An 18124-nucleotide genomic window follows, 5' to 3' on the forward strand; every position below is an offset into this window, starting at 1 on the left:
ATTGTGGTGATGTTATTTAATGCTCTGCAATTGATTCATGTAATAACAATCAGAAACGTACATCAAAACAAAGACGGCCACGTTACTTACTGAGCATGTATTGTTGTTAATTATAGCCATGAATTTCAGTCATAGGATAATACTTCCGTGATAGGCTTTGAAAAATTGAAGTATTTTTGAATTAAGTTTATGAGCACCGATGTCTTTACAACGGTTGCCATGGTAATGATAAGCACACTACAGAAGTGTATTGGGTGCCACAAAATTTCATGTTGATCAGGCAAATACCAATTTGGAGGACACTTCCACTAAAAAAATACTTCAGACCCTAACTACATGTATATAGCCAAGTCAATTCAGAGTGAAATTCATGCAATCAAATTGATGCTGTGTTCTCGCGGAGCATTCACTGGAGTGATCGTTGTTTTGAAGTACATGCATTTCAATATAAACAAATAAGAGTTAGTTGCTCTCTAAATCTTTTCCGTTTCAAAATAATAAGATTAACGTCATTTTGTTCACCACACCTTTTACTGTAATTCCAAAGTAACTTGCAATATAAACAAATGTGTACAGCGTACATGCGCGTGTCCAGATCACCCTTCCCACCCCCACCCACCCTGCGACATACACACCCCTTCTCCTCCTCACTTTTCGGATATTTCAAGCTGCCCCGTGTTGTAAAAAAGCCAGCTTACATAATTAAGACATTCCCCAAGGCCATATGCATGTATGTAATCTCAACAAAATTGTACATGTTGACTTGTTGGGGAGGGCGTGGTTCTCTTTTGAGCTTTGGGAGTGGGGGTGGCAGGGGAAGGGCTATCTGTGAGACGGCTGTTGGTGTAGATCGTAAAAGGTTCACTTTCAAATTGATATCTAGTATTTACAATTTAATTTAGGCAAATACATGCAGAAATCAAAATCTGAATTTGGTGGCAAAGGAAGGGGCGGGGCCTAGCTGGGAGGGGAGGACTGGACATCATTGGAATAGCGGTGTATTTCATTCAGAGGACAATGGATATGGCCATTATTATTCATTGCGGCTTGCAAACACATGAGTTTTGCCCATGTGACAATGATTGTACCGACAATGCTAAGTTATTGGTGGGTGGTCACACCCCACAATCAACCCCAAGCAATGCCCTGGGGGTGGGGGAAGGGGAGGCTGTGAAAAGGAACTCTATGTTATTTCTAATGTGTTCACTTGCATATTATTTATTTACATTTGTTACGTTATGCAACATACACGTTCAAAATTAGGTGGCACAGGGGAGTGGGCGGGGCCTAGCCAGGTGTGGGGGGAAGTACACTAGTACCTACTATTCATCCATTGGTCTAAAAATGATAAACAGTCTGATTCTGTATGTGAAAATGTGCTAGATTAATGAACAATACCAATTATACAAGTTTATTACCCAAAACAAAGGAAAACACTGAAAATACACTTTTTAAGGTTTGTGTGAAACTATTTTTGGAGCGCTACTGCACAAAGGCTATACAATAACCCAAAAATTTCTCACCAGATATGAAAAGAGCAATGTCTGAACTAACCATAGCCGACGGGAAATAATTCTGAGTGCCCTGTCAAGTGCCATTCTGGAGGGATGAAAATGGGTTAAAAAAATGCACTTTTGCTAGTTGTAAAAACATGCTGTATTATAGGGCCTAAAAATAATATAAAAGAGATTTTCCAGAATTGTTTTTATTTTTTTTCTTGTTAGGGTAAGGATGATACTTTGTCGTGATATAGTTACTTTGCAGTTTGGGTTGATGACCTTTGAAAATAACGCAAAAAATGAATTTTTGCAGCCTCAAAATTTTGGTTACTTGCTCCCAAAGCCCTGTCATCCCACAAAGTATAAAAAAAAAAAATTGAGCGTGGACACTTATATGAAGTATTTACACGAAATGACTCTTAAGTATTCCATCCCAATGACACACCACTCAAATGAAAGATCTTGTTGTCTCCTTTAATTTGATACCACATTTGTTGTTGTGATGCATGTACTTCTGAAGATTATCATCAATTTATATTTTTTTCATGTAATAATTAGCTGATGACGTCATAATGACGTCATACATGCCCTTCCCATCATCCATTTTTTTTGCGTCCGTCTTTTTTTCGTAAAGGTAAACCATGGAGATGCTTTGGTGAAAAAATTGTGCTTTTGTCCACCGTGTAACGATCCTTAGCATTTTTGTTACTAATGTACCTCACTACCAAGGGCCGATACAAGGTCGCGCTCCACAATTGAGGGTATTTCCCAAGTTTCCCCTTTTTTGCCTTTTTTTTTGCAAGTGTTTCCCAATACTTTCTAAGCCACTCTGCTATTGAAAGTGTAATTGATTTTTTTTTGGGGGGGGCATGTATTTATATAAATACAAACGTTCCTCTTCTGCTGGAGAACAAAATTACAATGCACAACTTTATACTTCAGGTCCATATTTTTTTTAAAAAGAATAAATTGGTCCGTCTTAACTTCGGGAAAATTACATTTATTTTCAAAGACAAACATAAGTAAATTATAACTATGATTACCTCGTAGATGATGCTATCATTGCAGTGTTGGCTGGGATAAAAGAACCCCATGGATGCTCTAAGAAAAAACCTAAGATACTTCAAGATAATATTCTTTGATTCTCTGAGAGAACCCGATACTTAGAAAAGTATAATTGTGGATAACTTAACAAGCCTTGCATGCAGTTAAAAACAAATCTTGCGATGTTGATTTACTGTTATTTCGATTCTGGATTTATATTGGGGGTTTTGGTGGGGTTTTTTTTGGTTTTTTTTCGTTGTTAGTTCGTTCAGCTTCTTCTTCTTTCTATCCGTGCAACATATCGCGCAGTCTTGCACACAGTGCACACTGTGTGGGTCGGCTATCATAAGCACACGTACGAAACCACACACTGGCAGCGAAGTGCAGCAATCGGGTCACGCCTTGGGTCACACGGGTTCTGCGAGAGAGATTTGGAAGAAGGAAATACATGTACATGAATTGATCTGCAGAACGCATCAATTGTAAAATACCCATAGGCGGATTTCGTGAGGGCCATGAAAGCTCGTCGCGTGACTTGTTTACTTTCAGTTTCAGTTTTGTAACCTTGGGCAAAGCCGTATTAAAGAGTGAACGTTTAAATTTTTTTTGGCTTTTGAAATCTTAAGCGAAAAAATGACAGTAAACGATCGAAACTCAGAGTCTTTTTGCCCCTTAGAAACCACTTTATAAGGAAAAGTAACTACGTGAAATTTTTCCCCACAATGAATTTGTAAATATTTCTCTAAATTAAGCGCTTAAAAAAAGTTAAACTTGGCATCTTAAAAGAGGAAGTGCCTGATTGCCACGGCCGATTTCGTATGGTTTCTCTGGGCGCAGTCAAGTTCCCTGTAGATAACTTATAAATATCGCACGTTCTATGTGACTGAAAAGTACGTGGTACACGTTCATCCCAATCACGTGACCGATGATTGATCTGCCATCTCATTTCCTGCTGCTATACCAACATCTGCCAACAAAGGTGAAATAATCCATGTTGGCTGCCCCCATGAAAAGTGCAAGTTGCTTTTCATGTCGAGGCCAAGCGGTTATACATGTGTAGTTGTTTCGGAATCTGTCCAGACAGATCTTGCTCACACGTATAGAGGGCCTTTAAGTAATCAATGCCTCGTAGGTTGTCATGTATTAGTTGCAATTTTACCTTAACCTACATTCTTAATTTCTACTTTACGCGAAACGGAGGTCAATTGTGCGAAACATATTGTTCAAAACAGAACCATGACGGCTCCACAAACGAAGGCATGGTATGGTCAAATTAGAACATGCGGGGAAGATTCCGTTTCCCACCCTTGTTTCTTTTGGGGGGGGGGGGGTTTCTCGGAGATAATAATTTAGTATTTTTCGTGCCCTTAGCTCTTCTGCATCTTTATAGTTGATGAAAAGAATTAAACTATTACAAACTGCTCATTGACTGGATTGTCCTGTACTATGCAGATCTAAAAATTAAAATGGCCATTATGTTTTTAAATCTGTATATTTTATTAAAAAGAAATAACAATGTGGCCAACCTACACGAAACGTTTAGGCTACATCATACATGTATTGCACGTACCAACTAGCCTGTGTACATGTTTTATTTATTATTTATTTTTATTTATGCCGTCGTGTCTTAAGAAACAGCTACTTAAGGTAAAAAAAAAAACAAATCTCCCCATTTCCCACACCCAAGAAAATAAACAGCTTCTTTGAATTTCCTTTAGATTTTGCATTTCAGTTCTTAAAATTTTTCGCGATTAACATTAATCAATGCAGGAATTTTTTGCGCAGAATTATTGGCTTTATAATTTCAAGGTTGCCCCAACCAAGCCTTGAAAATGACAAGTGCATATTTGGAATCTGAAGCAATTACTCCTTTTTATGCAGACGAAACGAAGTTAACGATTGTAAAATTATTTGTATATTTCTGCTTATGAAACAAAGGATTCCTCAAAAGTGTATGCCCCAGGCACTGTAGCTCGCAAGCGTGAAGAAACGTATAGAGAGAAGACAATAATAAAAGGAAACTAGAAATGTGTTTGTGGACAAACACAAGCTGTTTCGGATATTTGAAATACTCTGTGCACGTGATGAACAATTAGTGATGTCACTACAAATGTCATCTATAACAGCACATTATACGAACATATGAAGTTACAACCAAATCGAGCATATATAGATATAGGCCTTTAATAGAAAAGTGCCCCTTTGATGGACGTCACATGACATTTGATGATGCCATCACTTGAATTTTCATCTGTAACACATCCAGGTATGGGTACATATCAAGTAACAATCCAATCAGACCTATGGTTCTGTAGATATAGGCCTTAGAAAATGCCCTTTTATTGTGAAGACACATGAAATGTGATGACATCATGATGACGTTACTTCAATTTGCATCTGTAACACATCTTTGGGGACCATCTCCGACTGCTGGTCTTAGTGTGTCAATCAAACATATAAAAGTGCCAAAGTGTATGGTTTGAAGAAAAACGTGTTCAAAACCTATGGGGAAAATGTGCATCTTTTAATGTGACGTAACGTGACACCTGATGACGTCACGATCACAAATTTCTTCCACAACCATTTGTAGGTGGTAGTCAAAGTGTGTACCAAGTGTAACGTCGATCAGATTTACGAAAGTGGCACAGTGGAATGTTTCAAAAAGTGTACAAACCTTATGGGAAAAATGTGCATCTTTAATGTGACGTAACGTCACACCTGATGACGTCACGATCACGAATTTCTTCTAGAACCATCTGTGGGTGGTGGGTTAAGTGTGTACCAAGTGTAACGTCGATCGGATTTACAAAGATGCCAAACTGGAGTGTTTTAAATAGTGTACAAAACATATGGGGAAAAATGCATCTTTAATGTGACTTAACCCGACACCTGATGACGTCACAATCACGAATTTCTTCTAGGACCATCTATGGGTGGTGGTCTAAGTATGTACAAAGGCTGAAGTTGATCGGATTAAAAAAAAGTGGCAAAGTGGACTGGTAGAACAAACGTGTGTAAAACCTATGGAGAAAAAGTCTGAAAAAGGAGAAGAAAAAAAAAGAAAAAGAAACTAGAGGTCCATGTTTGTTTGCAACAGAACATAGGGCTTTTCCGCATTATGATTGTTTTAATCTATAATATGCCCTGAATATGTATGAACACAAAATCTCTCAAAGATAGCCGAAAATCGGCTAAAACGGTCACTGTGGACAGGATTTGACCTCGGCAACACGATGTATGTGCGTGTGTACATGGTCTTTGCTTGGACAAAGAGTGATCTAAATGAATTACTGGCAAAGAGTCGAAAATGCACTTTGAAAATCGACAATTTTTTTACATTTTTGATGAAATCATCGTGACGTCACTTCGAACTTTGCATACTAGTACGATTATCTACCTACCCACCAATTTTCATGACAATTGGACCTTTCCTTATATGAGTTTTGAAAAATCGCATTTTGATGATTTCATAATGGCGTCACACATTTTTCAAGTTTTGTGCGAATTCCTCTTGCCTAACAGACCAAATGCAAAAAAGAATTTTGCATTTTGCATGTTGCGTTCGGGAGATATGGCTAAAAGGTCCAAAAAATCAAATATTCATATAATATCTCAGGATGACGTCACCATGACGTCACCTCATTTTTAATCTATAACACATCCTGGTATAGCCACATACCAAGTTTCAACCCAATCGGACTTACATTTCTGTAGACATAAGACTTCACAATATGCACGTACATTTTCAAAAATCAATAAAAAATTAGGTGATGACGTCATCGTGACATCGTGATGTAATAGTCTTGGCATAATTTTTGTATGAGGGTCTTCCCTGGCTGTAACTTTGATGACGATTCCAGATCGCCAAGTTATAAAAATGGTGAATGGAAAACGTGTACAAAGTCAATGGGTTAAAAATTCCACAGCCGAAAAACTGCACCTTTAAATACGTGATTTGCCTTTAAACTGAAACATTTTTATAAAATGTTACTTGCTATTCTAACTCTTGGGAATATTTTCAATCAAATGACAGGCGTAAAAAAAATACGATTTCTTTTTCATTCTCATAGTAATTCTCGGCCGAAGTTCAGAACAACTCAGTAAGATATATCAGTGTTGTATAGGGAAAGACTTGTGGAGAAAGCTGTGTACAAAGTCTAAGAGAAAATTTAATTATTCAGAAATCCATATTAAATCACTTGATGACGTCACCATGACGTCACTCTTCGGGACACATCTTGGCTATAGGGACTATGCTTATGCCAACTGTCAGTGATTTCTGACAAAGATTAATGCCAAAAGTGCTATAATACGCATATAATGCGCATGCATAGACAGTGACGTATTATAAATGTCGAGATTTTGAAGAAGGAAATACATGAATTGATCTGCATGATGCGTCAAATGTAAAATACCCATAGGCGGGCCTCATGAGGGTCACGGAAGCTTGTCGCGTGACTATTTTCTGTCAGATTCTTTTGAGGAGAGGGGGGGGCGGGAAACCGGATCTTTACAGTGTAGTTTTGAGTGACTGCCCTTTTTTAACCTTGGCATAGCCGTAATATACAGTGTTTTCCATTGTTTTGCCTTACTTCCAATATGTTGCCTGAGTTCAGTGTTGATGGCTGTCTGGCCTAAATGCTCAAGAACAACTGACGAGAGGACACGGATTTGTTATTATTATTTTATTTTTTTTTGGTTGGGGGTCTTTTGGGCACTGATGAAAGTCATTGTAAGACTTGTTGAGTAATTTGGCACAAACCGACCGCTTTAAAAGTGTAAGAATTCTGGACAAATATTCTCCTCGATTTTGTCTTCTAAACCTTCTACACTGATTGATCTTAAGGTGTCTATATATTTCTATGACGTCATGATCCTGTCATCAGGTATCAAGTTACAAGTGATCATAATTTGGAAAATAGTAATCTTCATTCATATATAGCTATACCATACAAAACGAACACTCATTTCCCCTTATGATTTAAAGAACATAAATTAATAAAATTTGGGAGACCAAAAATGTTTGAACTTGTAACACGAACTCATCGAAACAAAATCTTAGATCTCGAGGGTCAAGCATCACCAGACCTGCAAAGTTATCAATACCTTGTCTTTGACGTGTATGGTTATCGTTGAGATATTTGTCTGCACGTCTACCTCATAAAACACACCTCGTACACGTTCATCACTGAAAAAAAATCAAACTGAATTTTCTTTCGAACAAATTGTAACTGCCCTTTCTTAACCTTGGCATAGCCGTAATCTAGAGCGTTTTCCATTGTTTTGCCCTCCTTCCCATTTGTTGCCGGATTGCAGTGTTGATTGTTGTGTGGCCTAATTGCTCACGAAAAAGTGACGAGAGGAACGAATTTGTTAATTTGTTTTGTCTTTTGGGCACCGATGAAAACCAAAGTAAGACTTCTTGATCAATTTGGCACAAACCGACCGCTCTGGACAAAATTTCTCCGCGATTTTGCCTTCTAAACAGTATATGGTATAAACCTAAAACTTTGACCAAACTTCTACACTGATTGATCTTAAAGGTGTGAATATATTCTTATGACTATCAATATATTCTTATGAATTTGTCATCAGGTATCACATTACAAGTGATTATGCTTTAGAGAATAGTAATCTTCATTCATATAGCTTATGTACCATTCCAAACGAACAGTTATTTCCCTTCATGATTTAAGGACTTTACCTTAATTAAACTCTGGTTCACTAAAATGTTTGAACTTGTAACATGAAATCATCGAAACAAAACTTTAGACCTCTGGGTCAAGCATCACCAAACCTCCAAAGTTATTAATACTTTGACTTTGACGTGTATGGTTTTCGTTGAGATATTTTTCTGCTCTCCTATTACATCAAACACACTCATGTTCATGTGCATAACTGAAATATAAAGTTGAATTTTCTTTCGAACAAATTACAACTGCCCTTGTTTAACTTTTGCATAGCCGTGATATAGTGTGTTTTCCATTGTTTTGCCTTCCTTCCATTTTTTTGCCGGATTGCAGTATTGATTGTTGTCTGGCCTGAGTGCCCACGAACAACTGACGAGAGGAAACAGATCTCCGTGATTTTGTCCTCCAAACAATATATGGTATCTGTGTGTCCGATGTGCCTGTTGCGCCTGCTTCGGCAAACGCTTCGGCAAACTTCGGAAATTTTCGGGAAAAAAGGAGGAATTTCTCCCGTTTTAGTCACGTGACGTAAAGCTACCGACCTAAGATTCATCAGGAATAGTCAGAATCTGTTGGTCTGGGAACCAGATTGTCGGCTGTTACAAGCACACGTACGGAACCTACACACTCGCAGCGAAGTGCAGCAATCGGGTCACGCCTTGGGTAACACGGGTTCTGCGAGAGAGATTTGAAGGAGGAAATACATGAATTGATCTGCATAACTCGTCAAATGTAAAATACACAAAGCTTAGGCGGACCTCGTGAGGGTCATGGAAGCTCGTCGCGTGACTTGTTTACTTTTAGTTTCAGTTTTGTAACCTTAGGCAAAGCCGTATTAAAGAGTGAACGTTTCTATCGTTTTGCCTTCATTCTCACGTTTTGCCGGATGTAAGTGTTGATGGTTGTCTGGCCTGAATGCTCACAGACAACTGACGATGGGAAACAGATTTTTTTTTTTTTTTTTGGCTTTTGAAATCTTAAGCGAAAAAGTGACAGATGAATGATCGAAACTCAGAATCTTTTTGCCCCTTAGGAATCACTTTACAAGGAAAAGTAACTAATTGAAATTTTTCCCACAATGAATTTGTAAATATTTCTCTTAATTAAGCGCTTAAAAAAAGTTAAACTTGGCATCTTAAAAGAGGAAGTGCCTGATTGCCATTTCGTATGGTTTCTCTGGGCGCAGTCAAGTTCCCTGTAGATAACTTATAAATAGCGCACGTTCTATGTGACTGAAAAGTACGTGGTACACGTTCATCCCAATCACATGACCGATGATTGATCTGCCATCTCGTTTCCTGCTGCCAACATCTGCCAACAAAGGTGAAATATCCCATGTTGGCTGCCTCCATGAAACGTGCTAGTTGCTTTTCATGTCAAGGCCGAGCGGTTATACATGTGTAGTTGTTTTGGAATCCGTCCAGACAGATCTTGCTCACACGTATAGAGGGCCTTTAAGTAATCAATGCCTCGTAGGTTGTCATGTATAAGTTGCAATTTTACCTTAACCTACATTCTTGAATTCTACTTTACACGAAACGGAGGTCAGATGTGCGAAACATATTGTTCAAAACAGAACCATGACGGCTCCACAAACGAAGGCATGGTACGGTCAAATTAGAACATGCGGGGAAGATTCCGTTTCCCACCCTTGTTTCTTTTCGGGTTTTGTTTTCTCGGAGATAATAATTTAGTTTCTTTAGTGGCCTTAGCTCTTCTTTATCTTTATAATTTATGAAAAGAACTAAACTGTTACAAGCTGCTCATTGACTGGATTGACCTGCATTATGCAGATCAAAACATTAAAATGGCCGTTATGTTTTTTAAATCTGTATATTTTATTAAAAGATTACAATATAGCCAACCTACACGAAACGTTTAGGCTACAGCCTGTGTACATGTTTTATTTGTTATATATTTCTATTTTTACCGTCGTATCTTAAGATACAGCTATTTAATGTAAACAAAAACAAACTCCCCATTCCCCCCCTCCAAAAAAATAAACAATTTCTTTGATTTTCCTTTAGATTTTGCATTTCATTTCTTAAAATTTTTCTTTTCCTCAGACTGTGTATTTGTTGTTTTTCAAAAAATTTCAGAAGATTCTACAAGCCAGCCAACTCAGTGTGCATAAAAATATATAGAAAGGCATAAAAACATATGTCTAGACCGCAAAGGCCCAGATATATTTCCCCAGATATTTCTTTTAATAAAATCCTGTTTTGTATTGTTTGTTTGGGGTTTTTTTTGGGGGGAGGGGTGTTTGGGGGATTTCTAAACCTACTATGGGGGGCTTCGGCTCGTTCACATTGGCTGGCCATGGTCAATGAGGTGGTCCTCAAGCCCAATTTAAAAGCTGCGGCAGTTTAATATTGGGTTTTGAAAAGCATTTGATCATCGTGAAACATGTTAGGTTTTAACATTTTCATTAGGTGATTGAAAAACACTCGAATTGTTAAAAAGAAAAAAAATGTTAGGTATTTAGATGTTCATTCGGATTTTGAAAGCATTGGGATCGTAAAAAAAATGTTTTACAATTTTCATTCGGTTTGAAAAAAAATACGTTCCGTTTTACAAAAAAATGTGCTCCAATCTTTTTTATTCTAATTCTGCTCCGTAGTTGACCTGTCTTTAGTCCAGTAGCATAGGCTCATGCCTGATGTAGCCCACATAAAACTGTTCAGATATTGTCAATTAAATGGGTTTCTTTGATATACCGTTTTGTACTTGTTTTCCCCCAGATACTTGAAGTAAGCCTATTTTATACCGTGTTCCCGCGAATGAAGCGGGCCATCCATCAAGATGGTATCGCTGGCACGAGGAACCAACCTCCGGCTCAGTGTCACCATGATGAAGCTCGCTCTGGTCCTGTCCATTAGCACCAGCTTGATAAGTCCAGTCCAGTCCAGTTTCATCCGGTTTAAACCAGACACCGAGTACATCTATACTTTCCACTCTTCCACGGATCTGAAGAAGGTCCGAACACTGCACGCCGAGTCTCAGGTATCGGCTAATGTGTAAACTCATGACTTCACATGGGCATTACATCCAGAAAAGCGTATTTGAATACTAAACGCGTTTAAACGAAATTATTTTGAAAGAACATTTGAAAGTAGATTCATAAATGCCTGAGAAAGTTTTCCATTTCCTATTGGTCGAGAGCCGCAGCGCGTCACTGGGCTGGTCTTAAATTGATGATAAAGATCTGGTCTTAAAACACTTTTCCAGTGATGACTCCTATAAAGTCTGCTAAATGTTACGCTTTTAGTGGTTGAACGTTCAAGATCTTCACTTAGACTGCGCATTATTACTAATGAGTCTGTACTTCGAGAGTTCTAAATTTAAACTACACCGCCGCCGCTGCGTTCCGGGCCACTTGTATACACGGGAATCACTGAACCCCGACACGGGAATCAATGAAACGGCTATATTTATTGTGTAAAGTTGCCAGATCGAGGCTCTGCATGCCTATGGCGGAAGCATGCAAAGAGCAAATATTTAATGGGAGACTAGGGGAGGTTCTTATGGTCAATTTTCAGGGCCAGCCTTAGCGCAGCTTGATGGATGCCGCAGCCCACGCTCGCACATTTTGTATGCACAATCTCCGGTCAAAGTTCTGGACTTTCATGCAACATAGACAGAGCTAATTGTGCACTTGCACTTGTTAATTTGCGGCGTACGTAGGAGTCCCCGAATGTGGATAAGCTATAAGAGAAGGTTTTCAGTGATATTATAATGTAATTTGATAAAATAAATAATGAACAATAAAAGTCAGCACAAATTACTTGAAGAACATCTTTAGCAATATTCTCTTGGAATCTTCAACGATTCATAAAATGATTACTATTGAGAATGCTGCATTCGGCCTCCTTCGTACGTTTCTACTAACAAACCCATATTGCCTCTTTCAAGCACTGCAAAAAGGTTTTAAAAAGTTAGCAATATTTTTTGTTCATGTTTAGGCAAAAAAAAATAAGTTGGTCTCTGGTCAGCGCGCGCGTCGATTTTAATCATGCGCGTCAATCTTTTTTTTTTTCCAAAATGTTCCGCGGTAGCTCAAACAGCGCGCTCTATTGCCGCACTTCTTCATTTTTTCCCCAAAGAGCACCAAGGAATGGGAGATTGCACCAAGGCAAATGATCGAGAGCACCAAGGCAAATTATGGAGGACACCAAAATAAGCAAAATAGTTCCCCACCTTGTCTGTACAATCCAAGCTTGAAGAAAAGAGAAAAAAAAGCAACAACAAAAAAAAGCTGCGTCCCCGCGTCAATTCCGGAACTTTGATCTGACCAGAGACCGAATATATTTTTTTTGGGCCTTATATATCGGATCTTCCCATGCATTCAGCCTTGCCTGTTGCACTCACACTTTATGTGTTTTTTTTTACTGTATGAAAAGATTGGCTTTGTATTGGTGAGGGGATTTGGCAAGAGCAACGAGCTCCAGGAGATTTATCTGCGGGTGCATTCGGCGTCCGTTACTAGCCAGGATGAACGAGGTATAGCAAGTTCTCGATAAAAATAAACTATAAGAGCAAAATAGGAGTTAACTATATATGTTCAGCCATAATTGTATCTGTCCTTAGTTGCCAACACGATCTTTGCTCGGCAACACTACCCTATCCGCTCCGTTCACAAGTACCCCCTCACCGCCGGGCAAAGAAAGTACAGTCGGGGCTGACCGAACGACGCCATCTTGCCTGACTGAAATATTTTGCCGCGAAGCGCGGCCACTGCGTGTACGTAGTATAAATCCCCTGGTTTACGTGCGTCACACACAATGAACGGTGCACGCGCGTCAACCAGCGAAATGTATGTGTCCCTCCCATGGGACGTCGTTGCTAAGTAAAAGGGCGCCCTCTTTTTGGCGCACGGAGCCTTGAGCCCTTATTTGAAACTAACCGACTGACAAACTCCCGTTTAAATAAACACTTAGTAACAGTGACTTAGTTATTTTTGAAGAAGCTTCCTCATTTATTTTGTTTTTCAGTTCTTCTGAGTGAAGAGAAAGACTTTAGCGATTGGTAAGTTTTGTTTTTGACCTGTGTGTTTATCTTTCATTCCATAGCAATATACCATTTTGATGTCAGTTTATTCTTTGATATTGTTGTACGATTGTAGTTGATGTACAAATTTCACTTGGACGCCCCACGAGTGTCATGTGAATGTACCAATGAAGACAAAGTAAATATATTATTGAAATTAACTGAAAGAATTTTATGTTTAAATATAAACATAAAGTTAAAGTTATGCAGGTCGTTGAAATTCAGTATTTGTAATTCTGCAAAATAAGGGAGATGTATGTTCTGATTAAGAGGATTTTGTAATTATTCTGACAGCTTTCTTCTGCAATAAAAACAGTTTATTACATTTTGAAGTTGCGCCACCTATATGAGAATACCATTATTAAATATGAAAGAACAAAGGAATTATAAAGTGCTAAAAGAATAGAAGTATAATAGTAGTTCAATAAATGCTTTGAAAAAATCCAATTCGCCGAACTAGCCTTTTAATAAGCTACAGTTAGGAGCTTTTCTCATTTTACTCACGCTGTGAAAGCTCTTGCAACCCAATTTTTTCTCTGTTTCCCTTTCGTGTTTCTCTTCATTTTGCCACTGATTAACTAAACCCAAAAATCCCCGTAAAACTGTTTTCCACAGAGGGGGAAACATTGTTTGGACGTGCACAAGTCCACACAACGGCGCTGCTACCTGGTTTATGTGTTTACTGGCCTCAGAGTACGCAAGCGCGCCCCCTATCCAGTAGCTAACCACGCGGCAGGAAGTAAACCGTAGAGTTGAAAGTTGTACTCTTGTCTTTATTCCAAGAACTACTTCGCTCTTGCCCTGACCTTAAAACTGTAAATCAGAGATTATAAAAAAAACGTATGTCAGTTCTCCATGTTTATGAGGTAAAATGATAAAAACCAGCATTAAGTACTTCAACTTCTTGTCAATAAATTTAAAAGGCCCTTAACATTAGACAGTCTCATCCCTAGAGATTATAAACACACACATGTGAAAATGGCTCATTCATGAAAACCTAATGTAGCACAGTTCACAGAAAAATGAAAGTTATGTTAAACAAAATCCTAATACACGTACATGTACAGTATAGTCCCAAGCCGCTTCATAAAATGAAGTGATTACATGTTTACCATGTCCAGCCATCTACATTATGTAAATCCAGTAAACTTACAGACTTGTGATTTCCAGGCTTCCTGGAATAATCAGAACGTCATCTAAAGAACTCTGTCACATACACATGTGTTCCTAAACTGTGCAAAAATAATCCATACATGTAGGCTCAAAAAGAATGTGAGGGTAAATACAAGAATGAGTAATAAAACTTCTTTTACCCAAAGGTCGTAAATAAGAGCTCAACTTATTTGTTCCAGCATTAATAGACTTCAAAGTTAACACTTACAAGGCTTAAGAAACATAACACTCATCCCGCAAGATGTCTCTTGACACTGCAAATGTGCGACTTCCTATAAACAAGGTTTCATGGGGGGGGGGGGCAGTCGCAGTGGCATGGCCACGGGGGGGGGGCGTGTGGGTGACAGCCCCCCCCCCAAAAAAAAAACCTTGTCACCCACCAGGCGCCCCCACTGTGATTTTGAGTTTCTAAAAATATTATCATTGATTTACATGACACCCCCCCATAAAATGTTCCAGCCCCCCAGCGCCGCCCCCCCCCCCCCCCCCCACTGAAAAATTCCTGACTACGCCACTGCCCTCACGCCCCCCCCCCCCCCCCCCCCGTGGCTACGCCACCGAGTAATTCGTACGTGCGATTTATTAATTCGTACGTACGGTTATTAATTTGTACTTACGGTTTAGTAATTCGTACGTACGAATTAGTATTTCGTACGTACGAATTAGTTTTATTTTAACCATGTCCTATCTACACTTCCATACGTTATACATGAAAACTAAGAAAACAAACCCAAAATCACAAGTAAATGCCACGCTTTATATCTAGATAACAACAAAGAAATGATTCTCCACTTACATATAAACATGCGGATGTCGAACCCCAAAGGATGAAGCCTCTAAAAACACTTATTTTAGAGCTTTCTGACACATGATTGTGCAGACCGTTAATCAAAAAAACGGTCTTGTCTCGAAACAAGAAAATACGCAATGCGCATGCGCAACGCGCGCTTTCGCATGGGTATGGCACGCCTGGACGCGATATTTTTTTTTACACAACTATCTTGGGTACTTTGTGCGCTTTCCTGTGGGGCTTGGTTTTTATAACCAGGCTTGAGTGGAGGCTACTATTTTTCAACTTAGTACGGATTTCGGACTTTATTTCCCTTTTAAAAAAAATCCTTCAGAGCCTCAGATCAGGAAAAGAAAAAGGAATTTGCTGCTATACAAGTAGTATCCGACTGAAAAATAACGTTTTTAAGATACAATTTAAATTGTTGAAAAAAAGAGCAAAATCTTTGTAAGCAAAGCGAGGATTCGAACTCGAGACCTCCGATCATTAGCCAGCATGCCTAACCACTAAGCAACGGCGGTGCTCGAAAAAAAACCTGCAATTCATAAATTGTGCAATTCATGTGCGGAGAGTATACGCGCGCGCGCGTAGGTAAAAGGTTACAGGATTGTAGAGCGCCGCTATACAATCCTATAACCGTGATTCAAGTCGCCTGAAAAATGGGTACCCCAGATAGTTGTGTAAAAAAAAATATCGCCGCCTGGACATACCGCCTTGGTATGGAACGCCAAAAATGAACAAAGAAAAAATTACGTACTTCACAATGTGGACCTATTTTGTTCGAATGTCCGCACAGTGTTGTTCGAATGTCCGCACAGTGAATGTAATGCTTGTACACTCTCACACACGTTTGTTTATGGTGTAAATCGAGGATTTTCTTTTGTTCCTCTTCCCTTTTCCTTTGTTTGTAATCTTTTTGCAACAGCTCTCATTGGTTTTGTACACGTTTTCCAACCGAGGAGTCTTCGATTCGGTTTCTGTCCTCGATTTTTCGATGGTGTTGCAAGTGTGTGTCCTCGATTTAACCATTAACACGCGCAAGTGTGTATTTGCCTGCAATCGGGGGTCTCCTATTGTCCCTCTTTTGTTTGTTCATTAACTTTTAAGAAAGACCTCCCATAATTTTTTGTACAAGAATCAAAATTGGGGACCCTATTGCCCTTTATTGTTCAACGTCGCCTATTCAATGCAGAAACAAACTCACATGCACACAGGATTTCTAACTGCAAAGGAAGCTCTTATTTATTTCGCCAAAGGACTCTGCGGTCAACTCGCCGCACCGCTATCAGAAGTGCAACTGCTGTTTCCAAGCATAGAAAAACACAGCTACACACAATGTGTTACACTGTAACAACTTCAGCCCTCCCTAGAGTAGCCACACCTTTTAGTGATCTATTTATAGGGCCTATTTCCGAAGCGCGCGCCATTAACCAGACAATAGAACAAAAGAATAAGGCTTTTAGAAGCACAGAGAGCTCTTTGGCGCAGTGTGGGAGATTACAATAATCTGAACGCATTGGATTTTTTTATTCATTTAAATCGATGGGCATTGCCTGGACGATCAGTCTTCCTCTTACTAATTATGGGAGTGTGTGAAAAATCCAGTTAATAAAAGTTTTGAAGCTGTTGAAATTCTTTATAACCAAAACTGTCTTCTGTTATTTCTTTTGGGGCATAGGTTTTCCTTTGATATCAGTGAAAACGGAGCGATCGGTCAAGTATACTACCCACGTGATGAAGACGATCACGTGATATGGGCCAAGAAAGGTCTGGCTAGTCTCTTAGCTGGTAACCTGCAACATCCTCCAGCAGACAAGGTACAGACAACTTTAGTTCTAAGATTATACATAGTACGTAAACTCAGATCACTTTCAAATTTAATATCATTGGGGTTTCCCTTCACCATAGGGTCTATTGTAGTTTGGGTTTATACCCAACTTCCCACTTTCCAGTTTTGTAATTATGCTCTGCTTTGAGACAAGCGTATTTCAGTCAATGTGAGTGTATTTCACAGATATCTGATTCCTACGGGTTACACCTATATGTTCTGACACCCCGATGCTCCGACTGCACATGTTCCTATTCCTAACCCTAACCCTAACCCTAAGCAGGAGTAACACAATTTTATGTGCGGGCTGTCGGAACATAGGGGTGTCGGAACATACAGGTAGGGGTGTCGGAACAAAGAGCAGTCACCATTCCCACGTTCACTGAAAACGTTTCCCTTGTCAGATTTGCCTCGGAATCTGTGTATTGTTTGGCCTAATATTATGACAAAACTAATTTTGTTTGTGTAAAAATGAAACCTTTTCTGAGATTTCCGGGTCAAAACTGAACCGAAATTGAATCGGAGAAGTGTCATTTTTACTCAGAAACTTAGTGTATTTTTGAACCTGAAAAGTGTAGGCCAAATGTAACACTGATTCTAGGTCATATCTGTCCAGCGAGTTTTGCAGTATTTCCTGCAACTGATCTGCATCAAATAACTTCGGTTTGTACCTGATAAGAAGCTCAACGCTCGCTAGTGCAATTATTCATGAAATATTAAGTTGACCTGAATGACTTAAATATAAACACCGCAAAAGAATTCCACACTCACAAGAGGGGTTATACTTGATGACGTCATTTTTATACACCTTTTTGGGGAATTTTGCTAGCTACATTTGAATACCCCGTTTGATAACAAAGACTGTAGTTGGAAAAGTTGCAAATTGAAAAGATTACGCGAGTGGAAATGGCGAGGTGACAATGTTACACTTCCCGAAACGAACGCCAAGGAATATTGAATGACCCGTGCTTTGTTCGGGCACTGTGCAATCGATACGGGCCAATTACGGGCATGTGTGGTTACGCTTAGCAATCTCTCCTGATAACCTGATTTC

At 39.1% G+C, this 18124-nt stretch overlaps 1 protein-coding gene across 1 annotated transcript; it reads left to right on the forward strand.

Moving 5' to 3' along the window:
- Positions 1 to 10980: 10980 nt before the first annotated feature.
- On the forward strand, positions 10981 to 17767 carry LOC119724017. Its single transcript, XM_038194938.1, has 5 exons — positions 10981 to 11236; positions 12634 to 12733; positions 13225 to 13258; positions 16921 to 17059; positions 17750 to 17767. Exons 1-5 carry the CDS (start codon positions 11036 to 11038, stop codon positions 17765 to 17767), a joined length of 492 nt encoding a protein of 163 aa, XP_038050866.1. The 5' UTR covers positions 10981 to 11035.
- Positions 17768 to 18124: the final 357 nt, after the last annotated feature.

This window comes from Patiria miniata, unplaced genomic scaffold (genome assembly GCF_015706575.1).
Source record: "Patiria miniata isolate m_02_andy unplaced genomic scaffold, ASM1570657v1 HiC_scaffold_17, whole genome shotgun sequence".
NCBI classification, from domain to species: Eukaryota; Metazoa; Echinodermata; class Asteroidea; order Valvatida; family Asterinidae; genus Patiria; species Patiria miniata.

Bases quoted from the DNA above. Each gene is read 5' to 3' on its own strand.
- LOC119724017 (XM_038194938.1), top strand. From the start codon at position 11,036: ATGGTATCGCTGGCACGAGGAACCAACCTCCGGCTCAGTGTCACCATG. The intron at 11,237-12,633 runs GTATCGGCTAAT...CTGTATGAAAAG, and splicing joins CACTGCACGCCGAGTCTCAG to ATTGGCTTTGTATTGGTGAG. The intron at 13,259-16,920 runs GTAAGTTTTGTT...TTTGGGGCATAG, and splicing joins GAGAAAGACTTTAGCGATTG to GTTTTCCTTTGATATCAGTG.